Raw genomic sequence first — 14,402 nt, 5'->3', positions numbered from 1 at the left:
GCTTCATCAGCAGTGACAAGTGAACAGTTGCAACGCTACAGCTGGTGTTGACGCACTGAGGTTAAGGGCAGTAATGCCAAGCAGGCACCCAGTGTCAAGCTGAGAATGTTCTGTGGTCAGCAGACCGAAATAGTCAATGGTCCAGAAACGTGCTAGTGAAGCTGGGCATGGGTGTGATAATACATGTGCATTGAGGTGCTGCAGCTACTGGTGAGCATTGCTGGGACATTGCTCAAATGCACAGGAGCAGCTTTGTCACCTTCTCGTTTGGGATGGGTGCTTCATGGACTGATTAAAGCAACCATTGCAATGCCTGGTGAGAAAGCACCCGTTATGGTATATGCTGCTGCTTTGCTTTTATTTGAACTGGGAGACTTAAATGTGGTTAATGCAGCGGCTCTGCAGGGGAAGCCGTTTGAGGATTTTATTGGAATTTCTATTTATTGCATCGTTAGTAGCAGTAGAGGGTTTTGCTCTGTAACAACAGGCTCCTTTGGTTTATGAAGTGTGTGTAAATCCACTCCCAGGCTCCCGCAGTGCAGCACGCTGAGCCCTGCGCTCGTGCAGGCAGCAGAGCCTTTTGTAGGACCCCTGCACATAAAATCCCAAGAGTGGTATTTTGATTAATTACATTGCCACGAGAGTGTGTGTAGAGGTTTGTATGGCCAAGTCCGTACAGTAGAAGGGATCAGCTAGTTTAGCATAGATGCTTTTGTTCATGTGTGCACAATTCAGTTAACCGAGAGCCAGGTAGTCCCAAAAGTTGTTGGGCAAGAGGCCGGGACGTCTGCGTGAACATGTTGGGACTTCAGCCGTACAGCTGCGGTGGTTGGATGATGTACCTGGGCGCATAAACCCCGTACAGAGGAAGGCTTCAGACCAACACTAGCTTGTGCCCAGCAAGCTCAACACATATGTACAGGATTTTGTGCTCGTGCTGGGTTTCATGCTGTTAGTGAGATGGGAAAGGCAGGAACTGTCTTGGAAGCTTCCGCAGCTTTGTTTTGTTACTGCGGAGCTGTTGCTGAGGCATTTGCAATGTTCGGTTAGCTGACAAAAATCAAAGCAGATGTTTAGGGCTGTGTGTTTTCTGTCTTCCTGTGGACCCTCAAATACTCTGACTACAGGAACATGGGCAGTGTGTTTTATTAATCACAGAAAAAACCCAAAGTGTTTATCACACAACAGGCTTGCTGTGCTTCCTTGGGTGAGAATGTCTGCCAGCTTCTTAAGCATGACCCAAAATAAATAGAAACAGAGTCCCGCATGATAACGGCATGCTAAAATCACTGGTTGGGAAGTTTACGATGAGCAATTCTTGTAGCAGGTATCTGACCTCTGCCTTGTCCTTCTGCAATATGAACAAATGCTTTAGTCCTCTTGCTCTTTTGCTCCTTTCAAGCTCTGAAGACAGAGCTGTTCTGCACCTTCACACGTTGCTGTCTGTGCTTCAGCTCCTGACTTTGCCTCTGTTGGTGCATTAAGGACATGGGAGCAGGACACAGGGACTCCCTTTTCCCTGTTAGGCTGAATCAAACTGCTGCAAACTTATTATTCTTCGCAAATTGAGTGCCAAGGTCAAGCAGGAACAGCATAAATTCTAACAGGCAGTAAGAGAGCTATATTTCTTAATAAAATTGTGTATATCAGTTCCATGGAGATTTTTATTTGTGTTTTTCAGAGTAACAGTTTGGCTCTGGTACTTGTGGCTCCACCATCCCGTGGGTATCCCTGCCGGTGGGCTGGGAACTCATACTGCTTCTGAACTTTGCTCTTTTCTCATTCAGTGAGCATGTAGGATGGAAAAGTTCCTCTGTTCCTTGCACGAAGGTACCAGGAGCATTGTCAAGGGCAGGAATGGCAGGAATGGGGGCAGGAATGGCAGTAATGCAGGCAGGTCTGGAGAGAAGCAGTGGAAGGTGGCTGCTCATCTCTTCCGCCTCTCCATCCCAGCAGTGCTTCCCTGTAATTGTCAGACATGTCCTTTCCCCTTTCAGTATTACTGATTCCTCTCCTTTACATTTCCTTCCTTTCATTCCTCCAACTCATGAAATTACAAAATGCAGATCTTTTCAGAGCTGGCAAGAAGTTATTTTGATTCAGGAGGATGAATTTCAGGTGTGGCTGTCTTTACATAACCTTTTTTAATTGCTTGTTAAAGCATAACAAGTTGCTGGTGATTGGAATTAATTTTTTCCCCTTGCAGGCAGCAGTGGCATGCCAAGGTCAATGAAACCTCAAAAGCATCTATCAAACACCTGGTCTGCTGGGATTGCACTGCCACTGACAGATGTACTTTTTTAACCTGGCTGCTACATATTCACTTAAGCTGCTCTCAGAGAGCAGAGGGAAAGCGTTTGGAAGATTGGATTTTTCTTGTGTGAAAATAGCTGCCTTTTCTTTCATATGTTTTTTTTAAGATAAAAAAGAGCAGCAGGCTGCCGCTGGTAGCATTGGGAGCATTTTTCCTGACCTGATCCAGCTGTACAACCCACACTTGAGTCTAGGGAATCAGCTAAGGGAAGGAGTTAATGGGCAATTAAATAATTCGGATGCTCTGGCTAGTTTTTATGAGGCTCAGAAGTGGTTTCCGAACCTGGGGACTTTGTGGTGCTATCTGCCTATCCCTGGTGGAGCAGGAACCGCCATCAGCAGTAGGCAGCGTGCCAGCTCGGCGCAGCCAGCGTTGCAGCATGCCGGGGCAGGAGCTGCTGCAGCGCTGCAGGCAAGGAGCCTCTCAGCCCGCTCTGGGCATTGGAGGTGGGTTATGGTGGTCGTGGTTTGCTTCTGTGTATGGGTTATCCAGCTCTGGACCGACTTCCTTGGGCAGCCTGGGTTTGCACTGCCAGCATTGCAGAGTGGTGTCCAGAACAGCCTGTGCATGATGGTTCAAGCTGGGTTTGGCATTTCCTCCTTCGCATCCTTCCCATTTGCATTTCTCCCACTGTTGGTAGCTCTTATCTTTAGAGCTGTTTCTTTGGCTGGTTTTTACCAAATAATGTAATTGGTCTTTGATCCCATCCAGTGACAATTTGCAGGCTGCCAGCACAGTACACTAGGTTGTATCTGGAGCAGGCTGGGTTTCGCTTTGCAAAACCCAGCGTTTTAGATCCATGTGCACTGGAACCTTTCAGCATAATTAACACCACCACCCCCCACCAGCCCCCACCCCCAAAAAAAATATTTTGAGACCTTTGATCTTTCCAAATAAAAAGCCTTTAGAAACTTTTGCACCACTAATCTGGTGCCTGGGCAAACACTGGGTGGAGGAGGTTGCTGGGGCTTAGGAAGATGTACAGTGTTATCCCCTTTTTTTCTTCCTCTGTCATAGTTGTATATGCAACTTGACAAGAGATCCTGGCAGCCTGCTTCTCCAGAACAGTAAACAGAGCCAGTGCTGCAGCAGTTTGCAGATAAATAATGTATTACAGCCTGTCAAATAAAACTTTGAGCAAATACCACTTTAAAGGGTCGTATATTGTGAATCTGAATATTACCCTACAAATCATTATTTCACAGACCCTTTTGATTCCTTATTACGCACACCGCGGCACTCTGAACAGGTCACCTTTTTCAACTACCCTTAAACCTGACAGTATTAGCAATATTTCTGCTATTGATGTTTGTTTAACCAGCATAAATAAGCTCAAAAATTATCCCTCAACACTTTTTTCTCCATCCAAAAGGCCTTGTAATTTTTTTTTTTTTTTGCTATCTCAGTTGGATATGTGGCACACACACATTTATTTTTTAGATGCTTGCTTTGAGATTTTAGGGAATATATAGTTTGATTGGGTTTTAGGAGAAGTCTTCCTAGAAATTTAAGACCCTGTTAAAATACAGCTAGATATTTTGCTAATACGAGTATTTGAAGAGGGTAGAAGCTATATTGCTGGGATGCCTGGTTGCAGCTAGTTTGAAGTTCAAGAATATTTACATCAAATTTACAGAAGATGGGTTTAGAAGTATCCCTCCACACCGAACCTGAACTGGAAGGGGCAATTCAGCCCTTACCCCATGACATATGGGGCACCAGGGCTGCAGGTCTGTGCTCATAGAGACACGATGCTGTTTGCTCCCTAAACCTTCGGTTTAAATGGCAATATCCTGGTTTCCCCATTGTTTCTCAGATCCAAAAAGTCTACATTAATGAGGTGAATGGTCTGAGTCTATGGCCCATCTCCACAGTCAAGGAGGACGCAGAGGAGGTCCTCCTGCCCGTGCCAGATGGTTCCTTAGCCATCAGACCTGCTTGATTTCCCAGCAGTGACCCTTGCAGCTGGTGGTGGCAGAAGGAGAGCTGAAAGGAAGCCAATGACTGTGTTTAAGAAGTTCCAGTGGATTTATTTTTTATTTTTTTTTAATAAAGATGTTTCTTATGGTGGTGTCTCTGAATTGGTTCAGGCTGGATGCTTCTCAGAAGCTGGCATTTGGTTTCCCACAGGAGAAGGTGGATTGAGTTAGTGGGGGAAAAAAATAGTGAAGTCTGGAAGCAGAGGAATTATGGGTCTGTTGTGTTATGGTGGATCCTTGCATTGCCCTTCCATAAAGTTACGCCATTAAGGGGATGTGGAAGCAGAGAAAACTGTTTATTTGCCTTCTGTTCTCCTCATGTGATGAAGCCTTTTCTCCATGCATTGAGGAAGAGAGAGTAGGGTTATTTATTCAGACAGAAAACTAAGCTAGAAGGAAGCTTACCCACATTTCAGCTTCTAGAGGAAGATGAAGATGTTCCTCCTGTCTGACAGGGGTTTTCCGGGGGGGAGGTGGGAATATTTAACACTTTTAAGATTATGGATAGTCTTTTAAATGATGGTAGAAAGTATCCTAATGTGGTATATGGATTGGCTACTGGGACTGGGCTAGCAAAGCTGGGTCAGGTTAGCAGTGGGAGAGTGAAGTGCCGTGCCTCATTTCTCCTGCCTTCTTACCCACTCATAAACACATTTGATTTCCTTGCACGTCATGTTGGCTTTTAATGAATTTCAGAATACTGCCTATTATATTTTAGGCTAATTTCTTCAGCATCTCAGGTGTCCTGGCTTGCGGGAAGAGCTCTGGAGAGTGTTTATATTTCATTATTTACTGTATTCTTGCTGGTGTGCAGATGCAGAATCCGCTGCTGGCACCAAGTGGCTGTGGGTGGAAGCTGTTCCGGAGGTGTTGGACTCGCCGGCCATCTGTGTTGTATGTGAGATTTTTGGGGCTGCAGTTTGGAAGTGGGTAGGACTCCCCTCTTTCCAGTTTCCTCGATGGTGTGTCACATGTGGGAGCTGCTCTGTCCCACAGCAGCTGGTGCCCTGCAATGCCGGCTGAGCGATTGCCTTGGCCATGCTTTTCCTTTCTTTAAGATATATGAAAGAGGAAAAGGCTGTCAGAGGACTTGTTTGCTTGTAGTAAATCTTACTGTGCTCTGCCCTGCATCCCATCCTTGTAGGGTTTGTTGTGTTTTCCTCCCCAAGTGACTAGAAAAATAACTTGTACAGTAATGTCACATGCATGAAGGCAGAGGATCGTGATTACCTGAGAAAGGACACTATTTTTCCTGCCTTTTCAAAAATCTGGGGGATTTTAACACTGTTCATAGACTGTGTATTGAGTACTGAAAGAAAAATTACTGTAGGATTTGCATCCTCCTTCATTTTCAAGTAGATACAATGGGTGAGCTGTGTTCGGTTGGCCAGAAGACATTCAAGAAGGCAGGAGAGAACAGATGTAGTACCTCTGCTCCCAGACAGGGAGGTGGGAAAGGGCATGTCAGGAGTAGATAGTTTTGGTTTGGTTTTTTTGTTGTTTTTTTAGAAGCTGAAATCAAAGTTTTTCCACTCACAAATCATTTGTAGCCAAGTTTCTCTCTGAACATGATTTTCTTGCTTTTTCTCAGTTCAGTGGTGATTATATTTGATTTTGGAAACTGGTTGTTGACCAGCTCTCGGTTGCCAGCCCCTTTCTAGGCTTGACTTTGCAACGAACACCACTGTGTGCCTGTGTATGGGAAAGCATGACACTTGGCTGCCAGGAACTGACTTTTGGCATCTGTGAGTGTTTCAGTTTAATGTTAGAGGTGTTCATTTTAAAGCAAGATAAACCCAGAATAAGAAGAGTTAATTCCATGGTTTACAGCCTTTTTTATTTTTTGTGAATAATACTTGTATGGTGTTTTGACTCATCACTGTACCTGATGACCACCTGCAGAAATTAAAAATCGGAACCAGTTTTGGAGCCCACAGGGAGGGGGAATGAGTTGATTTATTCACAGGGTCTCGGGACCATTTTGTGCTTTAAAGAGATTTGTATAAATAAGTTATTTTAGTTTCTACATCTTAGATTTGTTTTATCTTTATTTTGTCCTTTAACACAACCTCCCAACTGTGTGATAAGAGACTAAAGCTGTTTCGTCTCATGCGGTGGGTCTGCTGCAGGTGAGGCTCTTGCTACTGCCATGATCGAGACTCAGGTTATGGCAGTCGGATGGGCGCTTGTCATGGTTTAACCCAAGCCGGCAACTAAGCCCCACACTGCCCCTCACTCACTGCCCCCTCGGGTGGGATGGAGGAGAGAATCAGAAGACCAAAAGTGAGGAAACCCTTGGACTGAGATAAGGACAGTTTAATGGGGAAAGCAAAAGCCGTGTGTGCCAGCAGAGCAAAACAATGAATTCATTCACCACTTCCCATCAGCAGGCAGGTGTTCAGCCATCTCCAGGAAAGCAGGGCTCCATCACGTGTTAATGGTTAATTGGGAAGACAAATGCCATCACTCCGAACATACCTTCCTTCCTTCCTCCCCCAGCTTCATGTGCTGAGCATGACATCCTATGGTCTGGAATATCCCTTGGGTCAGTTGGGGTCAGCTGTCCTGGCTGTGTCCCCTCCCAGCTCCTTTTGTCCCCCCAGCCTGCTCCTGGTGGGGTGAGGTGAGAAGCAGAAAAGCCCTTGGCTCTGTGCAAGCACTGCTCAGCAATAACAAAAACATCTCTGTATTATCAACACTGTTTTCAGCACAATTCAAAACATAGCCCTATATCAGCTACTATGAAGAAAATTAACTCTATCCCAGCCCAAACCAGCACAGCACTCTACTTCATTTTCGATAGATTTTGCAAGATGCCAAAAATACTGCAAGCATCAGCACGTTCGTTGTGTTCCATGCTTTGATACTGCTGCTCAGAGCTGGTGAGATCCTTGTACTTGAATATTGGAGTTATTTTCGACAGATACCTTAGGTAGGTTTGCTTCCAGAATGGCTTTGCCCACCTGCCTTGGCTCGTGTCTTTGATGGCCAATGCAACAGCACTTGTTGATTTTTATTTTCCCTGTAGTACAGAGGAATCCCTGGTGTGTGGTCTAGACCAGGTTGCCCAAACCGAGAGTTTGCACGTTTTGCTACGCTTCTGTCCATCTTTGCCTTGCTTGAGTGATGGTTGAAAGCATGCCAGTACTACCTGCCAGGAAACTTTTGGGCCAGTATGCTTTGTTTTTGTAATGTAAAAGGGTTAGCAGGTGCCAAGTGGCATCAGGCAACCTCTTGGGGGGGGAAATTTGTCATGTGGCTATTAGACATATTGGTCCAGCTGCAGCTTCCCACCAAGGAAATGCCTAAAACCCTGAAGACCAGAACCTGAGAAGGTGAATCACAGGAGGAATAAACATTTTTTCCCCATTGCTTATTCTGTAGCTGTAAACATTTAGTAATGGGTGCTATTAAATAACTTAGTTTATCAGTTTTCTATAGTGACATTTGAGATGCAGAAGTTTGCATTGAATTTTACAAGTAATCCTGCTTAAGGCATGCTTGTCTGTCTTTCTCCCAGCTGCATGGCTGCAAACATTGATTGCAAATTACAGCATTATTCTTAATGTACCAACTCTCCCCAGGTAATCCTTAAACCATAGGTGTGTTTATATCTTCTTTTCTTTGTGAAAGCCTAAGCAAGGGGAGCTGAAGGGCTTGCTGAGACCCTCAGCAGCAGTAGTGGGGCAATGGCTTTGAGTATCTCAGGGTCATGGCTGAAAATGGGAAATAAAGAGGAAAGCTGGACTGAAATGATGTGTTTCATCATTGTGCTGTTGTTAAGACTTCTTCAGTGTGGCATTTGGAGAATAATCCTGGGTTTTTTTTATCTTAAAGTTGGCACCAAAAGGGTTTGTGTGAAACACATCAGGAGAAAAATGAAGATGAAAAGGGGTTTTAATTATTTTTTTCTGGTTATTTTTGCACCCAGTAGTGCAAATCTGGCCACTATCTGAATGCTTAGTTACACAACAACTGTGAGGAGTTGGTTCTTTTTTATTTCCCCATCTGCAAGACTGCAGGGAGCTGTGCTGCTTGTGTTACCCCATGGAGCTGCACAATACCTGCTTCTTAATGCAGGGTGGGGGAGAGAACCGACAGGCTCTTAGACGCTGATTCAAGACTTTTCTAGGCATATTCACCACTTATGAGGTTGATTTGAGATATTCAGACCCGTTTCTTATCCTTTAATAAAAGATGCTATCTTATGCTCTGCTAAAACTGGGGATATTTGAAGGCAGTTGGTAGAAAAATACTAGTTTGTGTCTTCTGGGCTGAAATTAGCAATATTATAGTAGAAGAAAGCATTGGTGCTGCTTTTGAAACAGTACTGACTGCAAATTTTTGCGTCTCTTGGGTATTGTAAAACTTTTTTGCATTCTTCAAACATGGCAGAAAGGACTACCTCTGCTTTTTAATGAAGAACACATACTTTTCCTCTAAATGAGTTTTCCCTCTCCTTTCCCCAGCACACGACAAGGAGAGAGGCTGATGTTTTGCATCTTGAGTAACCCCCAAAGTCTGTATCAGAGGACAGTAAAAAGTGCCATCTTTTTCCCAATTACTGCCTGGGCCACTCAAGCAAAAGCACAAGGTGCTAAGAAACAGAATTTGTCTACCTGGGAGCTGTCTCCTGCCAGCGTAGTCCATCCAAACCCCTCCAGCCCTGGCACTTTATGCATTTCAAATGCAGTAGGAATCCCTTAGTGTCCCACTGGGAAAAGCAGCCAAAATCTGGCTTATATGCCAATAATTAAAAAATATTTACCCCTAAATTGGCATAAGCATGGAAATTGTAATAGCTTGTTTGCCAGCAGCCTAGTTGCTATATAGCGTAGCTGAAGAGTGCTGTATATTAAAAGAAGTGTCTGGAGCTCTGCCTACACAAGGATTGAAAGCAAGGCTGGTGGAGCTGCCGGCTTTCATCTCCCCACCTTGATCTTGGTTGGGTGCCTTGCTGGCTTTTGTGTTATCTGTGTAATTAAGCACAGAAGAGCGGTTGAGGCAGAAATGGTTAACTCACTGAGCAATACGATGTCAAGTCAGTGGTACTAAGTTGTTCCATAGGAGTTTAAAAATTAATTTTGTTGTTAAATGTCATCTTCTGGCTTGTGATCAGCTGTAGTGTAGGTCATATGTTTTCTGATAAATTTGAAGGAAATCAAATAAGGGATCCTGAACGCTGAGATCTGTGAAACCAAAGTCGGTTGAAGTCTAATGCTGATGTTTGTAGAGGTACAGAGAGTTGGGGAAAAAAAAGAGAAGATGAAATCTGCAGTATTCAGCTAGCAGAAACCTAGTGCTGCAGCCCAGCACCCTCCCAAGTCGGGAAATTGCTCTTCCCTTCTCCCCTGCAGCAAAAGCCAGGAGGACATAAACTAATGCTGGAGAGGTGGATTAATGGAGAAAACTGTTCTTTGCTGAAGGGCTTGTGGGAAGTTCTGCAGGGGCCTCGCAGCAGCTTTTGTAAGGGTCAGGGACTGGAAGGGGCTGAGGGTGAGGAGAACTTTCTGGGACTGGGGAAGGGGAACTCTGGAGACCTCCATGAACCTTCCCTTGCTGGGACACTGGTACAGGACTTGGAGCAGAGAAGAGCTAAAATGAGACATAGTTTTTGCAAGACTTTTCTTTCCTGGTTTATTAACCACCGTTCCCCTTTATAACAATCATGGAAGCACTCCTACGTGTGCTTCTTTTGGAGCATGTACTTGCATGTTAGCTCAGTCCTGCACAGATCTTTGACCAATCAGAAAAGGTCACTGCAGCAGCCAAATTCTCTGGATGCTAATTCAGATCTCAAAGCTGGAAGTGCGTATGAAGAACACCTTAGTATTTCTTCTTGCTTTCCACCCGTTTGGACACCTGTGGACACTAGCTTGGTTTCAAGTTAAGGTAATCATCCTGCCTTTTCAAGTCCAGCTCTACAAATGCTGTCCCCTTGCAAGATAAAACTAGGAAGGCGAGATACAAAGACTTCTTCCAGAAGTTGTCCAAGGCATAGCACGTAGGGAAGATGTTGACTTATTGATGGAGACAGTCCTGGAGAAAGCAAATATTCAAGTGCATTAGGATTTCTTCTTCATGAGTGTTTCCTGCAATGTTCATTTTTTGTTATAGTGCCTTCGTATGCGCTTACTCTGGATGGAGCTTTCTGCTGCATGGTCTTGTTTTCACTTCCCCCTTTCTTTTTTTTCCCCCCTTCCAGTTTGAGCGGCATGACCCAGTGGAAGGGCGGATCACGGAGCGGCAGTTCGGCAGCATGCTGCTGGCCTACAGTGGGGTGCAGTCCAAGAAACTTACTGTCATGCTGAAGCAGCTCAAGAAGCACTTCCAAGATGGAGAGGTCAGTGGCATCGGTGGCAAATTTGGGAAGTTGCAGTGGGGGCAGTTGTCCTTCACCATGCTGAGAAATGAGTAAGCAATCTCCATCTTAAGAAAAGCACCTGCACCTTGTCAAGCAGTGTAGGGAGATATGCTGACTTTGCAGGTGATAAATATTTTGCCAGCAGCAGGGCGATGGAAGAGGTGGGAGTGCAGTGGTCAGTGTCCAGCTCAGTGTATAGGCTTGTCCCTGTTAAAATGGATGCTGTAATTTTCAAGATTTAAATTCGCTGAATGGCACCCTGGGTCTGGAGCCAGAATAAACATTGAAGACGTGTTCCTAGTTACTGGCTTGACCTTAGATTAATCGGCTGCTGCAACTGGGCAGTTTATTATTTAGTTAGGAACTTATGTGAAAAATTATTTTAATTACTCATGATTTAGAGAGGCATAAGGTTGCAGATCTTATACTCGTTAATTTAGTGAGAGACCTTGGAATAAGACATCCCTGCTGAAAGGATGTGTTTTATCAGGTAAAGCAAGTATGGGCTGCTAAATTACTTCAGTATTAGAATTTCACGTCTGCTTCTATAAAGATGGATTGTTCTTTTATTAGCTAGGTTATAAACAAGTGATTCGTCAAATGAGAATGGATGGAAAGTCTTTGGCTGCATATCGGGTCAGTCTGAGTGTTTTAGAGCTGCTTCTTCCTGACATCAGAACTGGCGTTTATTTCTTAACTGGTTTAGATGCAAAGTGTGTTATAAAACACAATTGTTGGCCAGGATCTAGTCCTTTTTTGTCTCTTTTTGGTGCCTTAACTGGCCTCCTGTGATGTGCAGGAATTGTCAGTTCATGTGAAGGTGCTCCAGTGACTTTTCCCCCTGTTTTCTCCCTCTTTCACTGGTGCTGGAGGAGAATTTGGGGATACTGAAGCAGTGGGGCACATAGACTGATAGACTTCTCTATTAACTGCAAATAATGCCAAAAAGTTAAAAACTGGAGGAAAACGTAAGCGAGCCAAAAGGCTGTGCTCAGAGTTGCATTCCTGCCAGAGGAGTTGCGGTACCTGCAGCTTCTCATGGCCTTGGGGTGCCAGAAAGAGTGCGCTTTTTTTTTTTTTTTTTTTTTTTTTTTTTTCAGATTCCCTCATGTTTTGTAAGAAAATAGACTCAATATTTAATAGGCTGTTATCAATAGATGGTGTCAACATGTCATGGGAGCTGAGATACGTTGCATTTTAATATTTGGAAATCTCACTTCTTAAGCTCTTTGTCACTGGTTTAAATAAGACCATTGATGTTTCCAAGGCTGTGTCCATTTATTTTATCTTTGAGCGAGACACTGCAGATTTAGCTTTTCCAATACCTCTGCTCCCCTTGAGTTTTAACAGGAATCATTTGATTTCTCGTGGAAAAAATAATTTAACTGTGATATGTGTCTAACAGAAAATATCAGCTCTGGTTTTTATGTTCCCAAACTGTGGATTCTTTTGCTGTGATTTGGGGTTTTATTGTACGTATATATACACACGCACACACATATATATTATTGAACGGTAGCTGGGTGTATGAGAAATTAGGCAAAGGGAGTTATTTTGGAAGGTTTCTTACAGCAGATGTTTTCTTCCTTTCATGTTTAAGCCAAGACCCTGACATCTGTGACAGAGGAAGAACTTTTTGGTTTTACCTTATTCCTCATTCCTAAATCAGCCAGATTGTGTTTCTATTTGTAGCTAACTGGATTCAGAGGAAGTCTTTTTCTTTCTTTATTCCAAGGACTTTCAAGGAGAGGAATTGAGGAGCAGGACAAAAAAATGACATTTGCAAGAAACAGAGTTGGGGGAAAACACATGATTCCTTAGACCGGAGGGAATGAAACACCTAAAATCCTAAAACAAGATGGTGTCTCTGTTAACAAGTACAAGATATTTAATGGTTTAAGGAGGTGTAAAGGATACAAGAAGCACCAGCCACTTCGCACTGGAGGCAGATAAGCCTTTTTTGCAGCCAGGGCAGCTCAAAGTCAATGTTTATGCAGAGCTAGAGAAATCAGGTACTGAAACCCTCCACTTCAGCCGGTTCTGGCTCATGGAAGATCCAGCCAGGTGCCTAACTTTGCATTGTCTTTTATACAAGAGAACTTTTTCTTGGAAATTTGTGGTTTGGTTTTTTGTCCCCTGGGGTATTGTAGAAGACCATATTCCTTGTAGATTTGTGTGCAGCACTTTGTACCTAGGTACACTTATGTACTTCCATTGGACCACCCTGGTATAGCTGTCAGTGTTTTTACATAGCTTAACTTTCCCCATCTCTTTAGAAACAGGACTGCTGTAACCACAATCATGTTAACCACCTTTCAAGCTTTCTGGATAACTTATTCAGCAATGCGCTTGCAAAGTTTTCCTTGTAAATGAATGGAGTATTAAGCCAGAGAGCGTTCTCCCACTTGAAACTGCAGAAGCTCGACACTGGCATTGCTTCTTCCTCTGCATTTGTAACCCAGACACATGCAGAGCAAGCAGCTGCTTTGGTTGGGCTCTGCTTTACTCCTATCCTATAAAAAGGGACTGGAGCCGGTGCTATCCACTGCTCTCCCTTTGGCTCCCAGACCTCACAGAGCTGTTAAAGCCACCCAGCCGCTTCATTTATCCTGCAATACTCTGCAGTCACAGAACACCTTGTAGGTCAGAAAGGTCTATGATGCAAACACGTTTTACAGGAAGAATTTTTCCCCAAATCCCTTCTTTTTCACACTTCACTAGCCCACTTTTATAGCAGCTTAGTATCACTATCTGCACAGTTTACTAACCTGCTGTAAGTCGCTTCTACACTGAAAGCAGTAGGGGCTTGGGCTTGCCATTGCTTTCCAAAGAAAGTGGGAGTAAAATATTTTTAATAGTGTGATGCTGGGAGAGGAATGGCAGTAATTGTACCAAACCTACCTGGCAAGCTTTACCTTGGGAATGCAACTGATCCTTGTGAGTGCTTTCTTATGAAATCTGTCAAACATCATCTTCATTGTCTGATGCAATTACCTTTTCTGCACAAGGCAACCCTGACAGCCTCCAAAATGTTAAAGCTCTGGTTTTAATCTAATCTTTAGCCATTTTCCAACATCACTATTCTACACTCCTGCTTTTGTGAATGGCATATTTTCTTGTATTAATTGATAGTCTTTCATTTTTATTTTTCTTGAGGAAAAAATCCCATCTTACCCTGGATACATGAACTCCTGCATATTCAGTGGAGCTGCCACAGTCTACTTTGTTTAAAATTACTTACGATCCTCCCCCTCAAGTTACACTTACACAGCTGCTTTTCTCCTAGTAAAAAGGACTTGACTTGTCAGTAGTATTTACAAGCAAGGTATTTGGTTTGTCTCCCTAACAGCTAGAAAACCAAGCTGACTCTTCAGGAACTAATGATTTCAGGTCATCTTCTACACATGCTTTGGGGGCTGTGTAGCGTATTTTCTATTGAGATGGCAGAAGGTGGGACTGAGATGTAATTCTCCCTGGCTGAAACCTGGGTTCCTAGGTGAAAAGCCCTAACTTTTGCAGAAGGTGTTTGAGCTTTGGTAAGATACATGTTGCAAGCAGGTATGCATTTCTGGAGTCTGCCTGCTTATGTATCACTAGTATTACTTAAGTGATGAAAGGATTCAGGCTTATGAATCAACAGCTAGATGTACAAATGCCTTGAAAGAAGTGATCATCCAGATCCCATAATCGCTACCCTAGGGCTCTCCAGATATGCAATTTCTTGTGATTCCAAATTAACACGAGT

General features: G+C 43.8%; 1 protein-coding gene across 8 annotated transcripts in view; it reads left to right on the top strand.

Annotated features, from left to right (window-relative positions):
- Positions 1–14,402, top strand: part of MICU1 (mitochondrial calcium uptake 1) — a 107,698-nt gene that overhangs the window by 79,842 nt on the left and 13,454 nt on the right. For all 8 annotated transcript variants that reach the window (XM_075025418.1, XM_075025417.1, XM_075025413.1 and 5 more), the window contains one exon: positions 10,499–10,636. In XM_075025418.1, the coding sequence (XP_074881519.1) occupies positions 10,499–10,636 (138 nt within the window). The remainder of the gene's footprint in view (positions 1–10,498; positions 10,637–14,402) is intronic.

Source organism: Buteo buteo, chromosome 4, assembly GCF_964188355.1.
Source record: "Buteo buteo chromosome 4, bButBut1.hap1.1, whole genome shotgun sequence".
Lineage (NCBI taxonomy): Eukaryota > Metazoa > Chordata > Aves > Accipitriformes > Accipitridae > Buteo > Buteo buteo.
This window is presented reverse-complemented; position numbering and strand designations above follow the sequence as displayed.